Here is a 14,340-nt window from a genome sequence, read left to right on the forward strand (position 1 = left end):
TGAAAAGGAAAATGAAGTCAAAGGAGGATTTTTAGTTCATCACTAAGTCATAGTTTATTTACCAAATGATAAGAATTCAAAAGTTACCTACATAAATTAGTAGTTTCAAATAGTATGTATGTTTAGAAACATCACTGTACCTGCAAATATGTATAATTATTATATTTTTAAAAGTTAAAAAATGAGATATTTAATGAAATAGGTATGTACCAAGCAATATTTCAACAGATAAATATTTTGAAGCACAACATAAGGAATTTAGTATATGACTACACTTAAAATAAGAATGTCATAAAATCCAAGCACTTATAGGTGGGACACATTTAAGCATATTATCATATTGGTTCCTAAAAATTAGCTGCTAAGTGTTTGTTTCTATTTTGTCAATAAAGTATGACATAAAATCTATGACTAGAACAAAAAAATAGAATTTTATATTGAAGGGATACAAAACAGCTATTTTGCAGAATTGAATGCAAAGACTACAGAGGGATTAGTCAATTAGAGTATCAGTAACATTGTGTCCAAGTTCATCACTGCAAAAGATTGAAAGAGGTTCAAAAATATGATTTAGTTTATGCAATATCTGGTTATTGCACATTTCTTTTCATTCCAATTTGAAGTGCCTGTACAAATTATGTAGTTAACTGGGTGATTCAGTAGATACCCCAAATGTGCCAGTCGGGGCTCAACGTTTTTACAGATGAAAACAATAGGCCATTTTACAACTTTCCATGGAAGAAGGAAGCCAACATAGTGATGGGCAGTGGCTATCACAAAATAGTCTACAATTTTGTAAATGGGAGAATATTCCTATTGTTCTCTATGTGTTTCTACCAACATTTTTCCTCTGAACCATTACCGCATTACTTTAATTTGAAGTAAAGAAACTAATACAATTTTTATGGTTTCTGTTTCTCTCAACATTAAACTTGAATTATTTTACCAAAAATATGCTTAATTATTTTTTAAGACAAGATCTTGCCATACAGATGACACTATTACATATATGTGTATATGTCTATATAAAAAGAAAATTTAAAGTATGATTCCTGTAAACTTAGTTTTATATATTTTTTTTTTACTCGGAGAAAGGAAGAAGAATTGACTAGTAGTAATTATATTTTCTATCCCCACTCTTTGCACCTTTACCAGTTAAGTATAACACAATGAATTTTTATAGCAGCATGCACTTTGCACATCCCTTTCTTTCTTTTTTTTTTTTCTTTTTTTTTTTTCTTTTTTTTTTTTCTTTTTTTTTTTTCTTTTTTTTTTTTCTTTTTTTTTTTTCTTTTTTTTTTTTCTTTTTTTTTTTTCTTTTTTTTTTTTCTTTTTTTTTTTTCTTTTTTTTTTTTCTTTTTTTTTTTTCTTTTTTTTTTTTCTTTATTTTTTCTTCCTTTTTTTTTGAGGTACTGAGAATTGAACTCAGGACCTTGCAGTTGCAAGGCAGGGGCGGTGCCACTGAGCTAAATCTCCAGCCCTGGCACAACCTTTTGAACATTAGAAAGATTTCAGTATTTTTGTTGATCATATTATTTAGCATAGTCACACAGAGGATTCACTTTACTAATCTGTCATCAATAAGGTACAAGTATGTCAGTCCAGTGTTATAAGAACAGTTTAAATTCAACCTAATATAAAATGCATACAAATTTAAATAAGTTCAACCATTTCTTAGGAAAATAGAAATCTTTATGCATTGAAATTCTTCAGATTCAAAAATAAGATTTCAAGAATTTTATTCCTTTAGACACATGAGCTAAACTATGACAAATTACTTTTCTTATCCCTTCTGATAAGCTTTCTTAAAAACAGATTAATTTGTTTGACTTAAGTTCTACTGTATCAGGTTCTGAAAAGTACAGGTGCTAATATAAACCAAAATAATACCAGTGGCCTAGTTTCCAGGTGGATGTGGTACAAAAAGAAATATAGTGAAGAATAATTTGCATAGTTGTTAAGGTGACAAATAGGAAATAGCATTTAGTTTTAGAGTTGCACTCAAGGTTCTAAGTGATAAAGTAATTGTATATAAAATAAATGCAAAAATCATGGAACCATCAGGGCTTATAAATAAATAACAATCTTTACACTAATAAAATCAGATCTCAGACCGGGGATTTATCTCAGTAGTGCCACTGCCTGCCTCAAAAGCACAAGGTCCCGACTTTGATCCCCAGTACCAAAATTTTAAAAAATAAATTAACTAAATAAATAAATAAATAAAATCTGATCTCTTTAAGAATGAACAGAGGTGTGATGAAACTCAGTTTGATCATAGGATTATCTATCTCACCTTTTATCTGTTTCAATATTACCGAAATCACAGATTTAGATTGTAGGTAAAAACAAAGGTACAAATCTGGGTCTCAAGAAATTTATTTCAGATTAGTCAAAATGCACTTCTAAAAATGTTTTAAGACAGCTTTCTTATTAGATAATCTCTATCTTCATGCTAAGAAAGGCTTGTTAAATTTCATAGTACTGAATTTAAAGCCAAGAAAATATTACATACTAAAATAAATGAGTTATTTTGAAATCTATAGTTTGAATCTCTGCAGAGAAACACTAAGATAAACTATGGACACGTGTTTACTTTAGTGCTCTGTAATCAATGTAAGCTTTAATTACAAAATGACCTTGCCACCGGTTGCTGAGTTTCTTATTTTCTCTATGATATCTAAATTAGTCTGTACATAAAGATTTATAACTCTTTAATGTTTTTGTGTTTGGATGGCTCCCATAATTGCTGGAGGATAAAGGATTCTATGTGAGATGAGACAACATCACACAATCAAGTTTATTACTAATGTTAAGCTTAACATTTGGATGAAAATCATTCAGTGTTCAGTAGAACTCCTAGATGATAATAAAATTCAAATTACTCAGCATTCTCTGATAGCGTTACACATTTCCTTCATCAGGTTTTGCTCAGTGAGAACAAAATAAGTCTGAAAAATATTAGTAGTACTTTCTTCAAATATTTTATGTATCATTACATGTTAAAACATTTAGTAATGCTATCACAACAATCTAACTTAGATGTAAATTCACATATATAATAAGTATTTTACCTCATATTAACATACAGTTGCCTCATTATAATTTTCTGTGTTTCATAATAAATTAATGAATATATCAACAAAGCAGTTTCCAGAGAACACTACGTTGTGCCTTTTCACTGAAGTACTTGGGACAAGTTTACAACCTGTGTTTCCTTCATAAGTTTCTCCACTGTAAATAATTAAATGGTCAAAACCAAATGTCACATTAAACTTAATTTCACAAAAACTTTTTGTAATAGATAAATGTAAAGATTCAGGAACTAGCTACAAACACATAATGAATAATTTAAACTTACATTTATTAAAAGATTCTCAATAGTGTTACAGGCAAAGGACGCTAGATATAGATATAAAATATAACAGATTTATTGTATTCATTCTATATTTATTTTTATTTAGAGAGAAAGTTTATTGATTGGTAGATTACTCTTAATGCCATATGATTGAAAAAACTTTTTTTTCTTTTTTTTTTTGTTTTGTTTCAGCTTTAATTGAGTTTATTGCTACATTTTAGGGATACAGTACAGTTACATTCATTGTTGGGATCTTGTACCTCTGCATGACAAGTCTTGATTCTAATTTTTTCCCCTTACCTCTGCCCTCCCTTGAAAAAACTTTTTTTTCTATTTCCACATTTGTTAATCTAACAGAATAGACATTGATGTAAGAGGATCCTTAGGCTTAGGAGTCCAGTTGTTTTGGCTCTGAATTTCCTGTAGTTCAAGGACTGATCAAGCCTTAGTGACCCCAGTCAGAGATGCCTGGTGACCTTTGGTATTTAGGTCACCCACAGAAAGATTTTTCTCACTGTCTGCAATTCCTTACTGATTTGATTTCAGTGAACTGAAGAAGTCAAAATGTTAAGAATTACCCAAAAATACATAATTCTAATTACAGGATGGTGTCTTACAGTATGGTGTAGGAGTGAATGGTGAGGAAAGTCAATGTGCATATATCTATCCAGCCTGGATTATTCATTTCTGTTGCCCTGTCTAGATTTACTAATATAATGTTGCTCTGGAAACTAATTAATTAACAAATTATACTTTCTTTTAAATCATTCTAATTAATATAATTTTATTGATTTTCTTTATATATCCTTTTTTGTTGGTTGTGTGTTGGTTGCAGACAGCGTCTCCGTATGTTGCCCGGCCTGGCCTTGAACTCATTGTGTAGCCCAGGTTGGCTCTGAACTTGTGGGGATTCTCCTCCCTCAGCCTCCCAAGTGCTAGGATTACAGGCATGCACCACTACAATATATTTCATCATAAAAATATATTACCTCATTGTACTAAGTTTAGTAAATACTTACCTATGATAGGAAATAGTTTCTTTTTTTTATTTCAGTGAGAAAGTTTTAAATTCCCAAATAAATATGATTGCTGTAAAAATTTTTTAAGTCTACTATCGTATATAGTCACCTTTTATATAAAATATTCTTTTTACTGCAAATGAAACACAAGTATTTTTATGTATGTTTTTTGTCTAATTTTTTATATTTTACTTTTTTGTTTCATTAATATCTAAATGTATTATACTATAACATCAAGATATATCATAATAATATAATATCATAATTTTAAAACAACCTTTTATTTATGTAATGAACTCAACTGGCCCATACTCCATTAAAACTTAAATTGTGCTATTGAATTTTCACTTAATTTATGTGGAATTATAGTTGCATAATTTTCAGAATCTATGTTAGATCCTTTTCAACAATTATCTAGATTATTTATCTTAGGCTATATAATAGATATAATGCATATGTGACATATTTAGGCCTATATAGTATATATGATAAACTGTGCTATTTCCATTACTGTAGCAAAATACTTGAGAAAGACACCTTAAAGAAGGGCATGTTTATTTTGGCTTATGGTTTCTGAGGTTTCAAATAATGATCAATGGTACATTTGCTTTGGTCCCATGGCGAAGCAGAACTTCCCAGGGCAGAGCATGCGGTGTAATGTAGTAGCTCACTTCGTGAGAGACAAGAGGCAAGGGGAGAGTAAGAGATAGGAATAAAGTGCACTCTTCAGGGATGCGCTTCCTCCAATCATGTTCCACCTGCTAGAGTTTCCGTGACTCCCCAAAACACGATCAGCCTGGGCCAGCCTTTCAGTGCATAAACATTTAGTAGATACTTACCATCCCAGCCATTCCTTGGAGATAGCACAAATTGTGTATGAACATGCAATATATAAGTGTATATTTTAATTGAAAAATATATGTTCTATTCCTTCAAATCTCTTAGAATATCTTATAATCAAAACTATTTTCATGATTTAAAATTCCAAAGCACATTTTTCTATTGAAATAAAATGTTTTAAACATTTCCGTAAGTAGGTAGGAATGGATCAGTTCTTGCCTAGAATAGATGATGGGTGTAATCCCTTTTTCATAAAAAAACATTACTCTTGTATTTTCAGAACAGGAAGTAAAGTGTGATTTTGTTTTACATCATCAACTTATTGACTAACTAAAGAGTGCTTTACAAAATTGAATTCAATATTGAACCAAGTAAAAGTCTTAATTTCCTGTTAATACGTTTTGTTCTCTTCAGGCACATTTGTCACTCAGGTGACAGCAAGTGATGCAGATGACCCCGCCAGTGGCAATAATGCTCGTCTCCTCTATAGCTTACTGCAAGGGCAGCCATATTTTTCTGTTGAACCAACAACAGGTATTTATAAATGAGATAAAATTCAGTTTAATCTCATTTTAAAGTAGGCAAATGTCAGCAAATATTATCTACTGAGAAACATGTTTTACATTAGACCTAAATATTAGATCAATGAATCGGCATTAATTCTTAAACATTTAATTACCCTTAGAATTTAAGATGTTTTGTAAGAATAGAAATTGGATTTTCCTTTGACATTTTCATATGATTTACGTATGTTTTAAAACATATGTAAGGATTCTTAAAAATCAGTTAGAAAAGAGACAGCCCAACTGAAGAATACAAAAAAAAAAGACATTTTCAAACAATTATAAAAAATAGGAATGTGCAAAAGAACTCTTAACCACATTAGTCAATATGGACATATAAATTAAAATTATAGTGAGATATATGTTCATATCAAACAAGATGAATGAGATTAAGCATAAACATTAGGCCAGATGATTGAATTGCTATGAGCCATTCACTTTAAAAAGTCCTATATGTTATATATTTTGATTTATACAAATGCTATACTTGATTATGTCAGTGCTTCTTTAATACAAATATAAAACATAATTTATCTCTCTATCAAAAATATATAATGAATACATACAATTTGTAGAACAACATTTTTTAATACTTTTTATTGTGTACAAAATCAAGGTTAAACTTTAATGAGTCATGTATTTAGGAGCTAATGGTATTTAAAGATGAAAGGATGTCATAACTGATTATTTAAAAATATAAAAATTACAAAATTACAATTTCTGTGGTTGTTATTGGAAATAAATAGTTTCAACTTGTGATAAGAGAGGTTTAAATAACTAAAGTATTTCATTGAATCTTTAAATATTTAAATAGTATTTAAATCTTTAAATATTTCTTATTTATTCATTAAATGCTAATGGTCTCAGCCTTTCCCAATTAAGAGTTGTTGAGAAAGTCATATTTTAATGAATGTGATGAGTTCCTATGTTCTAAACTTTGCCAAGGATAATGCACACATTTTATTATTTTTTATGCACAGGAAGGATATTTTATTACATGCAGTAAATGCTTTAAAATATTAAGGCTTAGCCAGGACCAGTGGGACATTCTAGTCCTCTCGGTGATTAACGCAGGAGGATTGGAAAATGGAACTCATCCTGGGCAAGTTAGTGACATAGTAGCTCAGTGTGAATGTCCTGGGCTCAATTCACATTAGGGTAAAAACAATACCCCCACACACTGCTCTTTAAATTTTTCACACAGTCCTGATTGAGAAAGGATATATATATATCAGGTAAAAAAGTATACTGGATATTTAGAGGCATAATAGTACAATACTTAAAATAATAACAACTAAGAAAACCAAACATAAGCATGAAACTTTCACTCTTGGAACTCACAGATAGCAAGCATATGAATACTAGTAAATGGATACATTGAAGGTGTACTTTTAAATTGGAACAAAAAGACGCATGAGAAAAAAAGTGAGGACAAAATTATGATTGTGTTTCAAGGCAGAGCACAATGAAACCAAAATGCTGCACTGATCCTACAGCCAAAGGGAAGAGAGATTGGAAAGGCATTCCAGGGTCTGGATAAAATGTAACATCACTGTGTAGTGGTTCGATATACAGTAAAAGAAGGATTGTATAGTGGAATTTTGCTCTGTTTTAAAGGAATCATAAGAATATCTTCTAAAATGGACAGAGAGCTACAAGATGAGTACTGGTTAATTATTCAAGCCAAAGACATGATTGGACAGCATGGAGCACTGTCTGGAACAGCAAGTGTATTAATTAAACTTTCAGATATTAATGACAATAAGCCTATATTTAAAGACAGTAAGTAGAAAACAGTGTGAATTTTTATCATAATGTATATATAAGTATGTTGACTATAGACAGATGCTAGAGTTTGTGTTCTAAAAGTACTGTGCCAGCATAAGATTTGCATAAATTAAATCTTATAACTGTTCCAAGGTATAATGAAACTATGAAAGTCACACACAAATACAGGGATAATGCATCAGAGTTCTACTGATCTTTAACAAGTTGCTACACATTCCATGACTCACAACAAATTAATTGTATTGAAAAAGCTTAGTGTGGGTCTATCCACAATGGGGTTGTGGTGTCTGGAAGTGTTGTTATTTTCAGAAACTTGGTGGGGAGAATTCATTTCCTTGCTTTTTTGACTTGGTGAAATTCAGTTACTTATATTTATAGGATTGGAGTTTTTGTTTCCTTAATGGCCCTTAGCTGGGGACACTAATTCTTAGAGGCTTCGCTCCAGTTCTGGGCATAGCACACCCTCCTCAGAAGCAGCCAAATGCATTGAACATTTCTTTACACTGACATCTCTTTTATGGATGCTTTAGTCTTTTCCAGTTTTAAGGATTCCAATGATTAGATGGTGTCTGCATGGATTAACCAGGATGATCTCTCTATTCAAAGTCACTAATAAGTTGAATTCCCTGTGCAAGTTTTATTCCTTTGTGTCAGTTTAGATAACATATTTATGGTATCAAGGGTTAGGACATGGATTTACTTGCGAAATCATTCTGCACATCATATGAAATTATTTAAAATAACTTTTTAAATTTTTTCATTGTTGTAGCAAGAATAGGTCACACTTCCTCTGATTATTTTTTGTAATGAACTCAAATTAAACCACATGAAATTTCTCTTTAACAAAATGTCTTTTTCAGAAAATTGTTAGCCACAGAAATACATTTACATCCACTTGCCGAAAACATAAACAGTCATCTTTATAAAGAATTTAAAAAAACATTTAGGAAAGAAAGCAGCAGATAAAAATAATATATATGTATAAACATGTATGCATGTATACATGTGTATATATACATGCATACATACATACATTTTATGTGTTTATATACATGGGGTCCAGGGATTTAGCTCAGTGGTTCTGCCACGTGCCTAGCAAGAGCAAGGACCTGAGTTTGTTTGATCTCCAGTACACATACACACACACACACACACACACACACACACACTCAGCCATACTAGGTATGGGTTATTTTTTGTTTGTTTGTTTTGTACCAGCAGTCACACTTGGATTCTTGTGCTTGCAAAGCAGGTGTCAGAACCACTGAGCTAAATCCCCAGCCCTATTGATTGTAGATATACAGAAATACAACTGTCTTTTCACTGCTTTTTCTTCTTCTTCCTTCTCCATTGCCTTACCCATTCCTCAAAGTCAAGTGAAATCATAGGCAGTTTGATGGCTCGAGTGAAGTTGTATTTTCCCTGATTTCCTTCTAGTAGAACAGATGCATAATCAAAGGAAGTTGGCGTCATGTAAATTTGTTTTCAAATTCTTGGTTTGTTATTCATTAGGTGGATATATTTGAGAATGACTATCTCTGTGTAGACACACACAGAGACACTTGCATCTAAATGATGTAGACACTTTTCTGCTCAGATTAGTCAATTCTTTTCATGCTAGGATTGTCTAAACTCTTAGTTACTCAAGAAAAATAGTTGTGCACCATATAATCCTATTTTCGTCAGTAAATGAACAGTATGACATAGGTCCTTTCAGATTACAATGGACCTAAAAATTCCTATCTGTTAATATTTTAGTGTATTGTTTCTATGTTTAGATACATGAGTACCAGTCTTACAGTTGCCCAATGGATACATGGTAAAGCGCTGTACAGATTTGTAGCTTAGAAGCAACAGGCTTTCCTATAGAGACCAGCTGTTTAGTTGGCTATACAACATAGGTGTGTAAGGATAGTCTATGTTGTTTGCACACCATCAAGAGCATCCCAAGACACATGGAAAATATAGCCCTGTTTTTAAACAACACATGGCTATACTATAAATCTAGATTTTTGCTTCTGCTCTATCATTCAGTTTTTAAATTTTTAGTTTAAAAGTTAGACATTGATACGAATCCCTCCAAATTTGCTTATCTTTGCAACTTCAATGAAATGTGTGAGGGATTTTGCTGTCTCTGCACCAAGAATTTTATTTCCTAAAGAATATGACTTCTGGATTATTGCTGCTAGCACTCAAATGTTTGTGATTATTTTCCCCTCGTCTTTAAAAGAAATACAATCCAAAAAAATGCCTTGATATCGCTTCGATATTTATCTAATAACACTTTGTCCCAACCCCTTGGTCTTTCTCTTAGAGAAAATTTCTTAAAAGTGTTATGAACACTTTCTTCAGTTACTTTCCTTAACCCAAAAGCCAGTCCACTTGGGTTCTATCTGAATTATTTGACCAACCAACCAGATTTTACTTGTATTGCTAATATAAAATAATAAAAACTAATGTCAATTTCAGTTATAATATAGTTTTCTTGACTTGATTTCTTGACTCCTTTCCTGAAACATTGTCACTAGCTTATTAGCTTTTGCTTCTAGCATAGGTAGTTATTTTTTATTTCCTAGTTCTAATTCATCTCTCTATATTTAAAATTTTAAAGTATTTATGTGAATATGCTTCTGACCTTATTGGATGGTCTTCCTGTCATACCTATCGGTGATCTTGTCCACCCATATGGCTTTAAAAATGACCTCTGTGATGAAAATTTCCAAATATCTAACTCCATTCTGAATTTTTCTCATGAACTCCACAGATACACATATAACTTCCTACTCATCATCTTCATTATCATGGCATATAAAATTGAATATTTAATGTATTTTTATTGAGCTTCTGAGCTTAACTTCCTTCTTCAAACCTCTTCTTCCTGTAGACTGTCCCATATGGATCACTAACAAATCCAGGTTTCATGACATCTTGCTCAATAAAATCACCATGGTATGAGAAGTTCTAATAGTATGATTCAGATCATACTGGCCTTATCCAGGTCAAATGTAATCCCTTATTCAGCCTGAACTGGTGATCAGTTCTGCACAATTTCTGCTTTCTGTGTGTTCTGTGTGAGCACACACACACACACACACACACACACACACACACACACCACATAGAAATATGCACCCATACACATCCCATGTGAGAATAGAAAATAATTTTACTAGAGGCTCAAACATTATTTTTTGTTTTCCTTTTCTCCTTCTCCAATCAAGCATTCAATCCTTTGAAGGTATTATTGGTTCTACATTTTAAAATATCTGAACACTCCTCACTACTTCCATTCCTGCCGACTTGGAACATGCCACTACTTGAATTTGTTTCTAGTATCACAGTCTGCAGTCATCTAGTCTCTCTGCTTATGTCATCACTCTAATTTATTTCAATACAGCCTTAAGGATTGTATTAAAATGCAAAGTAAAAACATATCAAGTTTATGTCTTCCCATCTCACTCAAGACAAAGTAAAAATTTTAGTGTAAACTAATTGGTCCAAATTTTGCTACATGATCTGCCATTTTTCAGTTCTGGCCATGACTTCGGGAAATATATCTACATTGTCTATCTTTTGCTTCCTGAAAATGGGTCAGGCAAATGGTTACCCATTGTGTTTCTAGAACAATCTGATTTCTGTCTTTTCATCTTCACAAAATTTTATTTCTTAAAATGTTCATTCCATACTTCAGTTCCCATCCAACAATCCAATTCCACAATAATTAATTTCTATTATAAAAATTTTAAAGTCATTAAAGCATAATGTAGCATTAGTGCATGCCACTATCTTATTTGTTTTATGCTATAATTCAAGAATGTAAGCAGAGATAGGTATCTTTCTAAATACTGTTTCTTGTTATAGGGAGAGCCCCAAGAAAAGAATCTTGCAAAAAATTGCGTCAATTTACATATATGTATATATATTCATATGTATATACACACACACATATATATATTCTTAGTCACATATATATTCTTAGTCAAATATCTATATCTATATCTATAGATATATTCTTTTTATTGTTTGATTTTTTTTTTTTTTGAGACAAGGTTTTGCTATATAGTTCCGGCTGGCCTTTAACTCATTATATAACCTAGACTGACCTTGAACTCATGGCACTCTTCCTGCCTTAGCCTCCCAAATGTAATTACAGGCATACATCACCACCCCTAGCTTTTAAAAATACATTGAAAAAATAATTTGTGTTTAAAAGTGATTTTTGAATATATGAAAATCTGCACATACTAAGTAGTATTTGAAGGAACTGTTTCGGTTGTTTCTAATTCTGAAAGCTGGAAGCATAGTATAAGCTCAATTAAGCTAAAATATAAGGTATATGTATTCAAGTTTATTAAAGTGCCATTGCTTTGTCCAAATTACTGAAAATTTTTAATTTATACAAAGAAACCAAATTTTTTTCCTCACAATGGAAAACAATTACTGCACAATTAAATTATTTCACTCTCAAAAACTTGCCCAGCAAAATATTAGCAATACTAATATTCCTCTAATTTTAAAAAGAATTACATTCTCAAAATGAAATTTGTGGTGATCATATGCTTCTAAAGGAAACAATGATTTCATTGTATGTGTCTTATATTAATTCTAGGAAGTATCATTCTAGAGAATATTGATGTTATTTTTTTAACATAAATTACAAATAATATTTCAAGAATAACAATTGTTTATTTTTCTTGTACTTGTTACTTCTGGAAAAAAAAGTTCAATAACTTGTGGTTTTAGCCATATATGTTAAATATATTTACTGCTGGGTTTGGGCCAGCAAACTGCTGTAGAGAGACACATGAAGATTGAAGAGACAGAAGAAAATCATCCATTGGGAAGGAGTGAAGCCCTGAACTGACCCAAACCTCCAGATTTATTGAGGAGCAAAAAAGAATAGAGCTCTGCTGATTGTAGTTTTTATTTATTATTTATTTATTTATTTATTTTGTTGTTGGTAGCATGGCATGGTGACAGTTTAGCTGAGTAATTTTTATCTGGTTGTCGCCTCCTTGGGATCTTCCTTTTTTGCCCCATGAGGTTCATCTCTGAGCAAGTTAACAAAAATCCTGTCATCAAGATGTTCCAGCTCCTTGGGTTTACTAGTCTTCAGACTCCGCAGTCAACTCCAGCAGCCGTGGACCCACTGGGTGCTGCAAGAAACTCCACAATTTACCATCAGTTTCTCATTACCGAATTGTTGTGTCACTTCAGCTTCAGCATTGTGTATCTCCTACATGCACATACTAACACCCTTCCATCATTTTTCTTTATATTTCCAGTATGGGTAATGTAATTCAAGCACACAACCTGAAATTCTAACTATTAACTTAAAACTCACCTATGTGTCTTTTATCTCTCACACCTTTAATCTACACTTAAATTCATTATCAACCTCAGATATCAAGGAATATTCAAGGAAATTGAAAAACTATCACATTTAATACTGGATAATAGACAATACAGTACAGTGATGATGAATCAAAAATCTTTGAGACAGTTTGTATGAATGAACATTTGGGAATATATGCTTTGGTTTTAAGATTACCTAGGATATTTGTGTTTTTGTTTTTGTTTTTGTTTTTGTTTTGTACTGGGGATCAAACTCGGGTGATTGCACTTGTGAGTCAGGCTCTGGAACCACTGAGCTAAATCCCCAGCCCTACCTAGAATATATTTAAAAGCAAAGCTATTCAGAAAATTCAGGAAGTTTTCCTTGTTTTGATAAATAAAAAAATGTACAGGTACGTAAAGACACACACTCTAAGAGATATACTGAAATTTAGAACAAGAAACTGAAAGAGTAGGTATAAGCTTTCCTACAGATCATAAAAAGTGAATGCTATAATTAGAAATTTCACATATTACTGTTTTTATACAAAATGAGTTGAAGTTTTTTTTTTATCTAAAGGCTTTTATCGCCTAACTGTCTCTGAATCTGCACCCACTGGGACAACTATAGGAAAAATTACAGCATATGATAATGACATAGGAGAAAATGCAGAAATGGATTACTTTATTGAAGATGATGATTCGCTAACATTTGACATCATTACCAATAATGAAACCCAAGAAGGAATAGTTATATTAAAAAAGGTAAATATATTAAAACTATTTGCTTTGCAGCATAGTGTAAAATTAAATCAGAAATATGCATAATTATTTTGTGTACTTGGTTGGTTTTTTGCTTCATTAAGTAATTGAAATGAGAATTCATGATTTATGGTTTAGGGAGGAAATGAGTTTAGAGACCAAATCTTTCTTTTTTAATAATTTCTTGAATTGTATGAAGAAATGTTAAAGAAAATGATTTTAAAATAAAGAACATTTTCTTAAAATGATCTGAATACCAAAAAATTAATTATCAATTCCATAAGATATGTATGCCCATAAAAGTATAATTTTAAACCTGAATGAAAAGAGAGAGATCATTTGCAAATCAGAAGAGGATTTAGAAGTATTGGGATGGGGAAGGTGAAAAAAAAAGGAGATGTAAAAAGAATTTAAATGTATCTGTACATGGGCCGGCTACTGATAACAAAGGTGTTCACTACGTGTTGCAGAGATACCAAATAGGAAAAAATAGTCATTACACACCACTTGAAGAATAGAGGTATGTGATGAAATATAATATTTTATGCCTGTTTAAGGATGATATCAAAGGAATCTTTGTACCTGGAGTGCAAAACCAAACTAAAAATTAAGTGACAGTTGGGCCAGGGATTTAGCTCAGTGGCACTGCAAGTGCAAGGTCCTAAATTGGATCCCC

General features: G+C 31.5%; 1 protein-coding gene across 2 annotated transcripts in view; it reads left to right on the forward strand.

The window, feature by feature from the left end:
* Window positions 1–14,340, forward strand: part of Cdh19 (cadherin 19) — a 107,570-nt gene that overhangs the window by 33,287 nt on the left and 59,943 nt on the right. For both annotated transcript variants that reach the window (XM_019209216.2, XM_010635437.3), the window contains exons 4-6: window positions 5,632–5,751; window positions 7,398–7,562; window positions 13,483–13,667. In XM_019209216.2, coding sequence (XP_019064761.1) covers window positions 5,632–5,751; window positions 7,398–7,562; window positions 13,483–13,667 — 470 coding nt within the window. The remainder of the gene's footprint in view (window positions 1–5,631; window positions 5,752–7,397; window positions 7,563–13,482; window positions 13,668–14,340) is intronic.

The sequence above is a fragment of the Fukomys damarensis genome, unplaced genomic scaffold, assembly GCF_012274545.1.
Source record: "Fukomys damarensis isolate Sample0158 unplaced genomic scaffold, DMR_v1.0_HiC HiC_scaffold_30, whole genome shotgun sequence".
Classification (NCBI taxonomy): domain Eukaryota; kingdom Metazoa; phylum Chordata; class Mammalia; order Rodentia; family Bathyergidae; genus Fukomys; species Fukomys damarensis.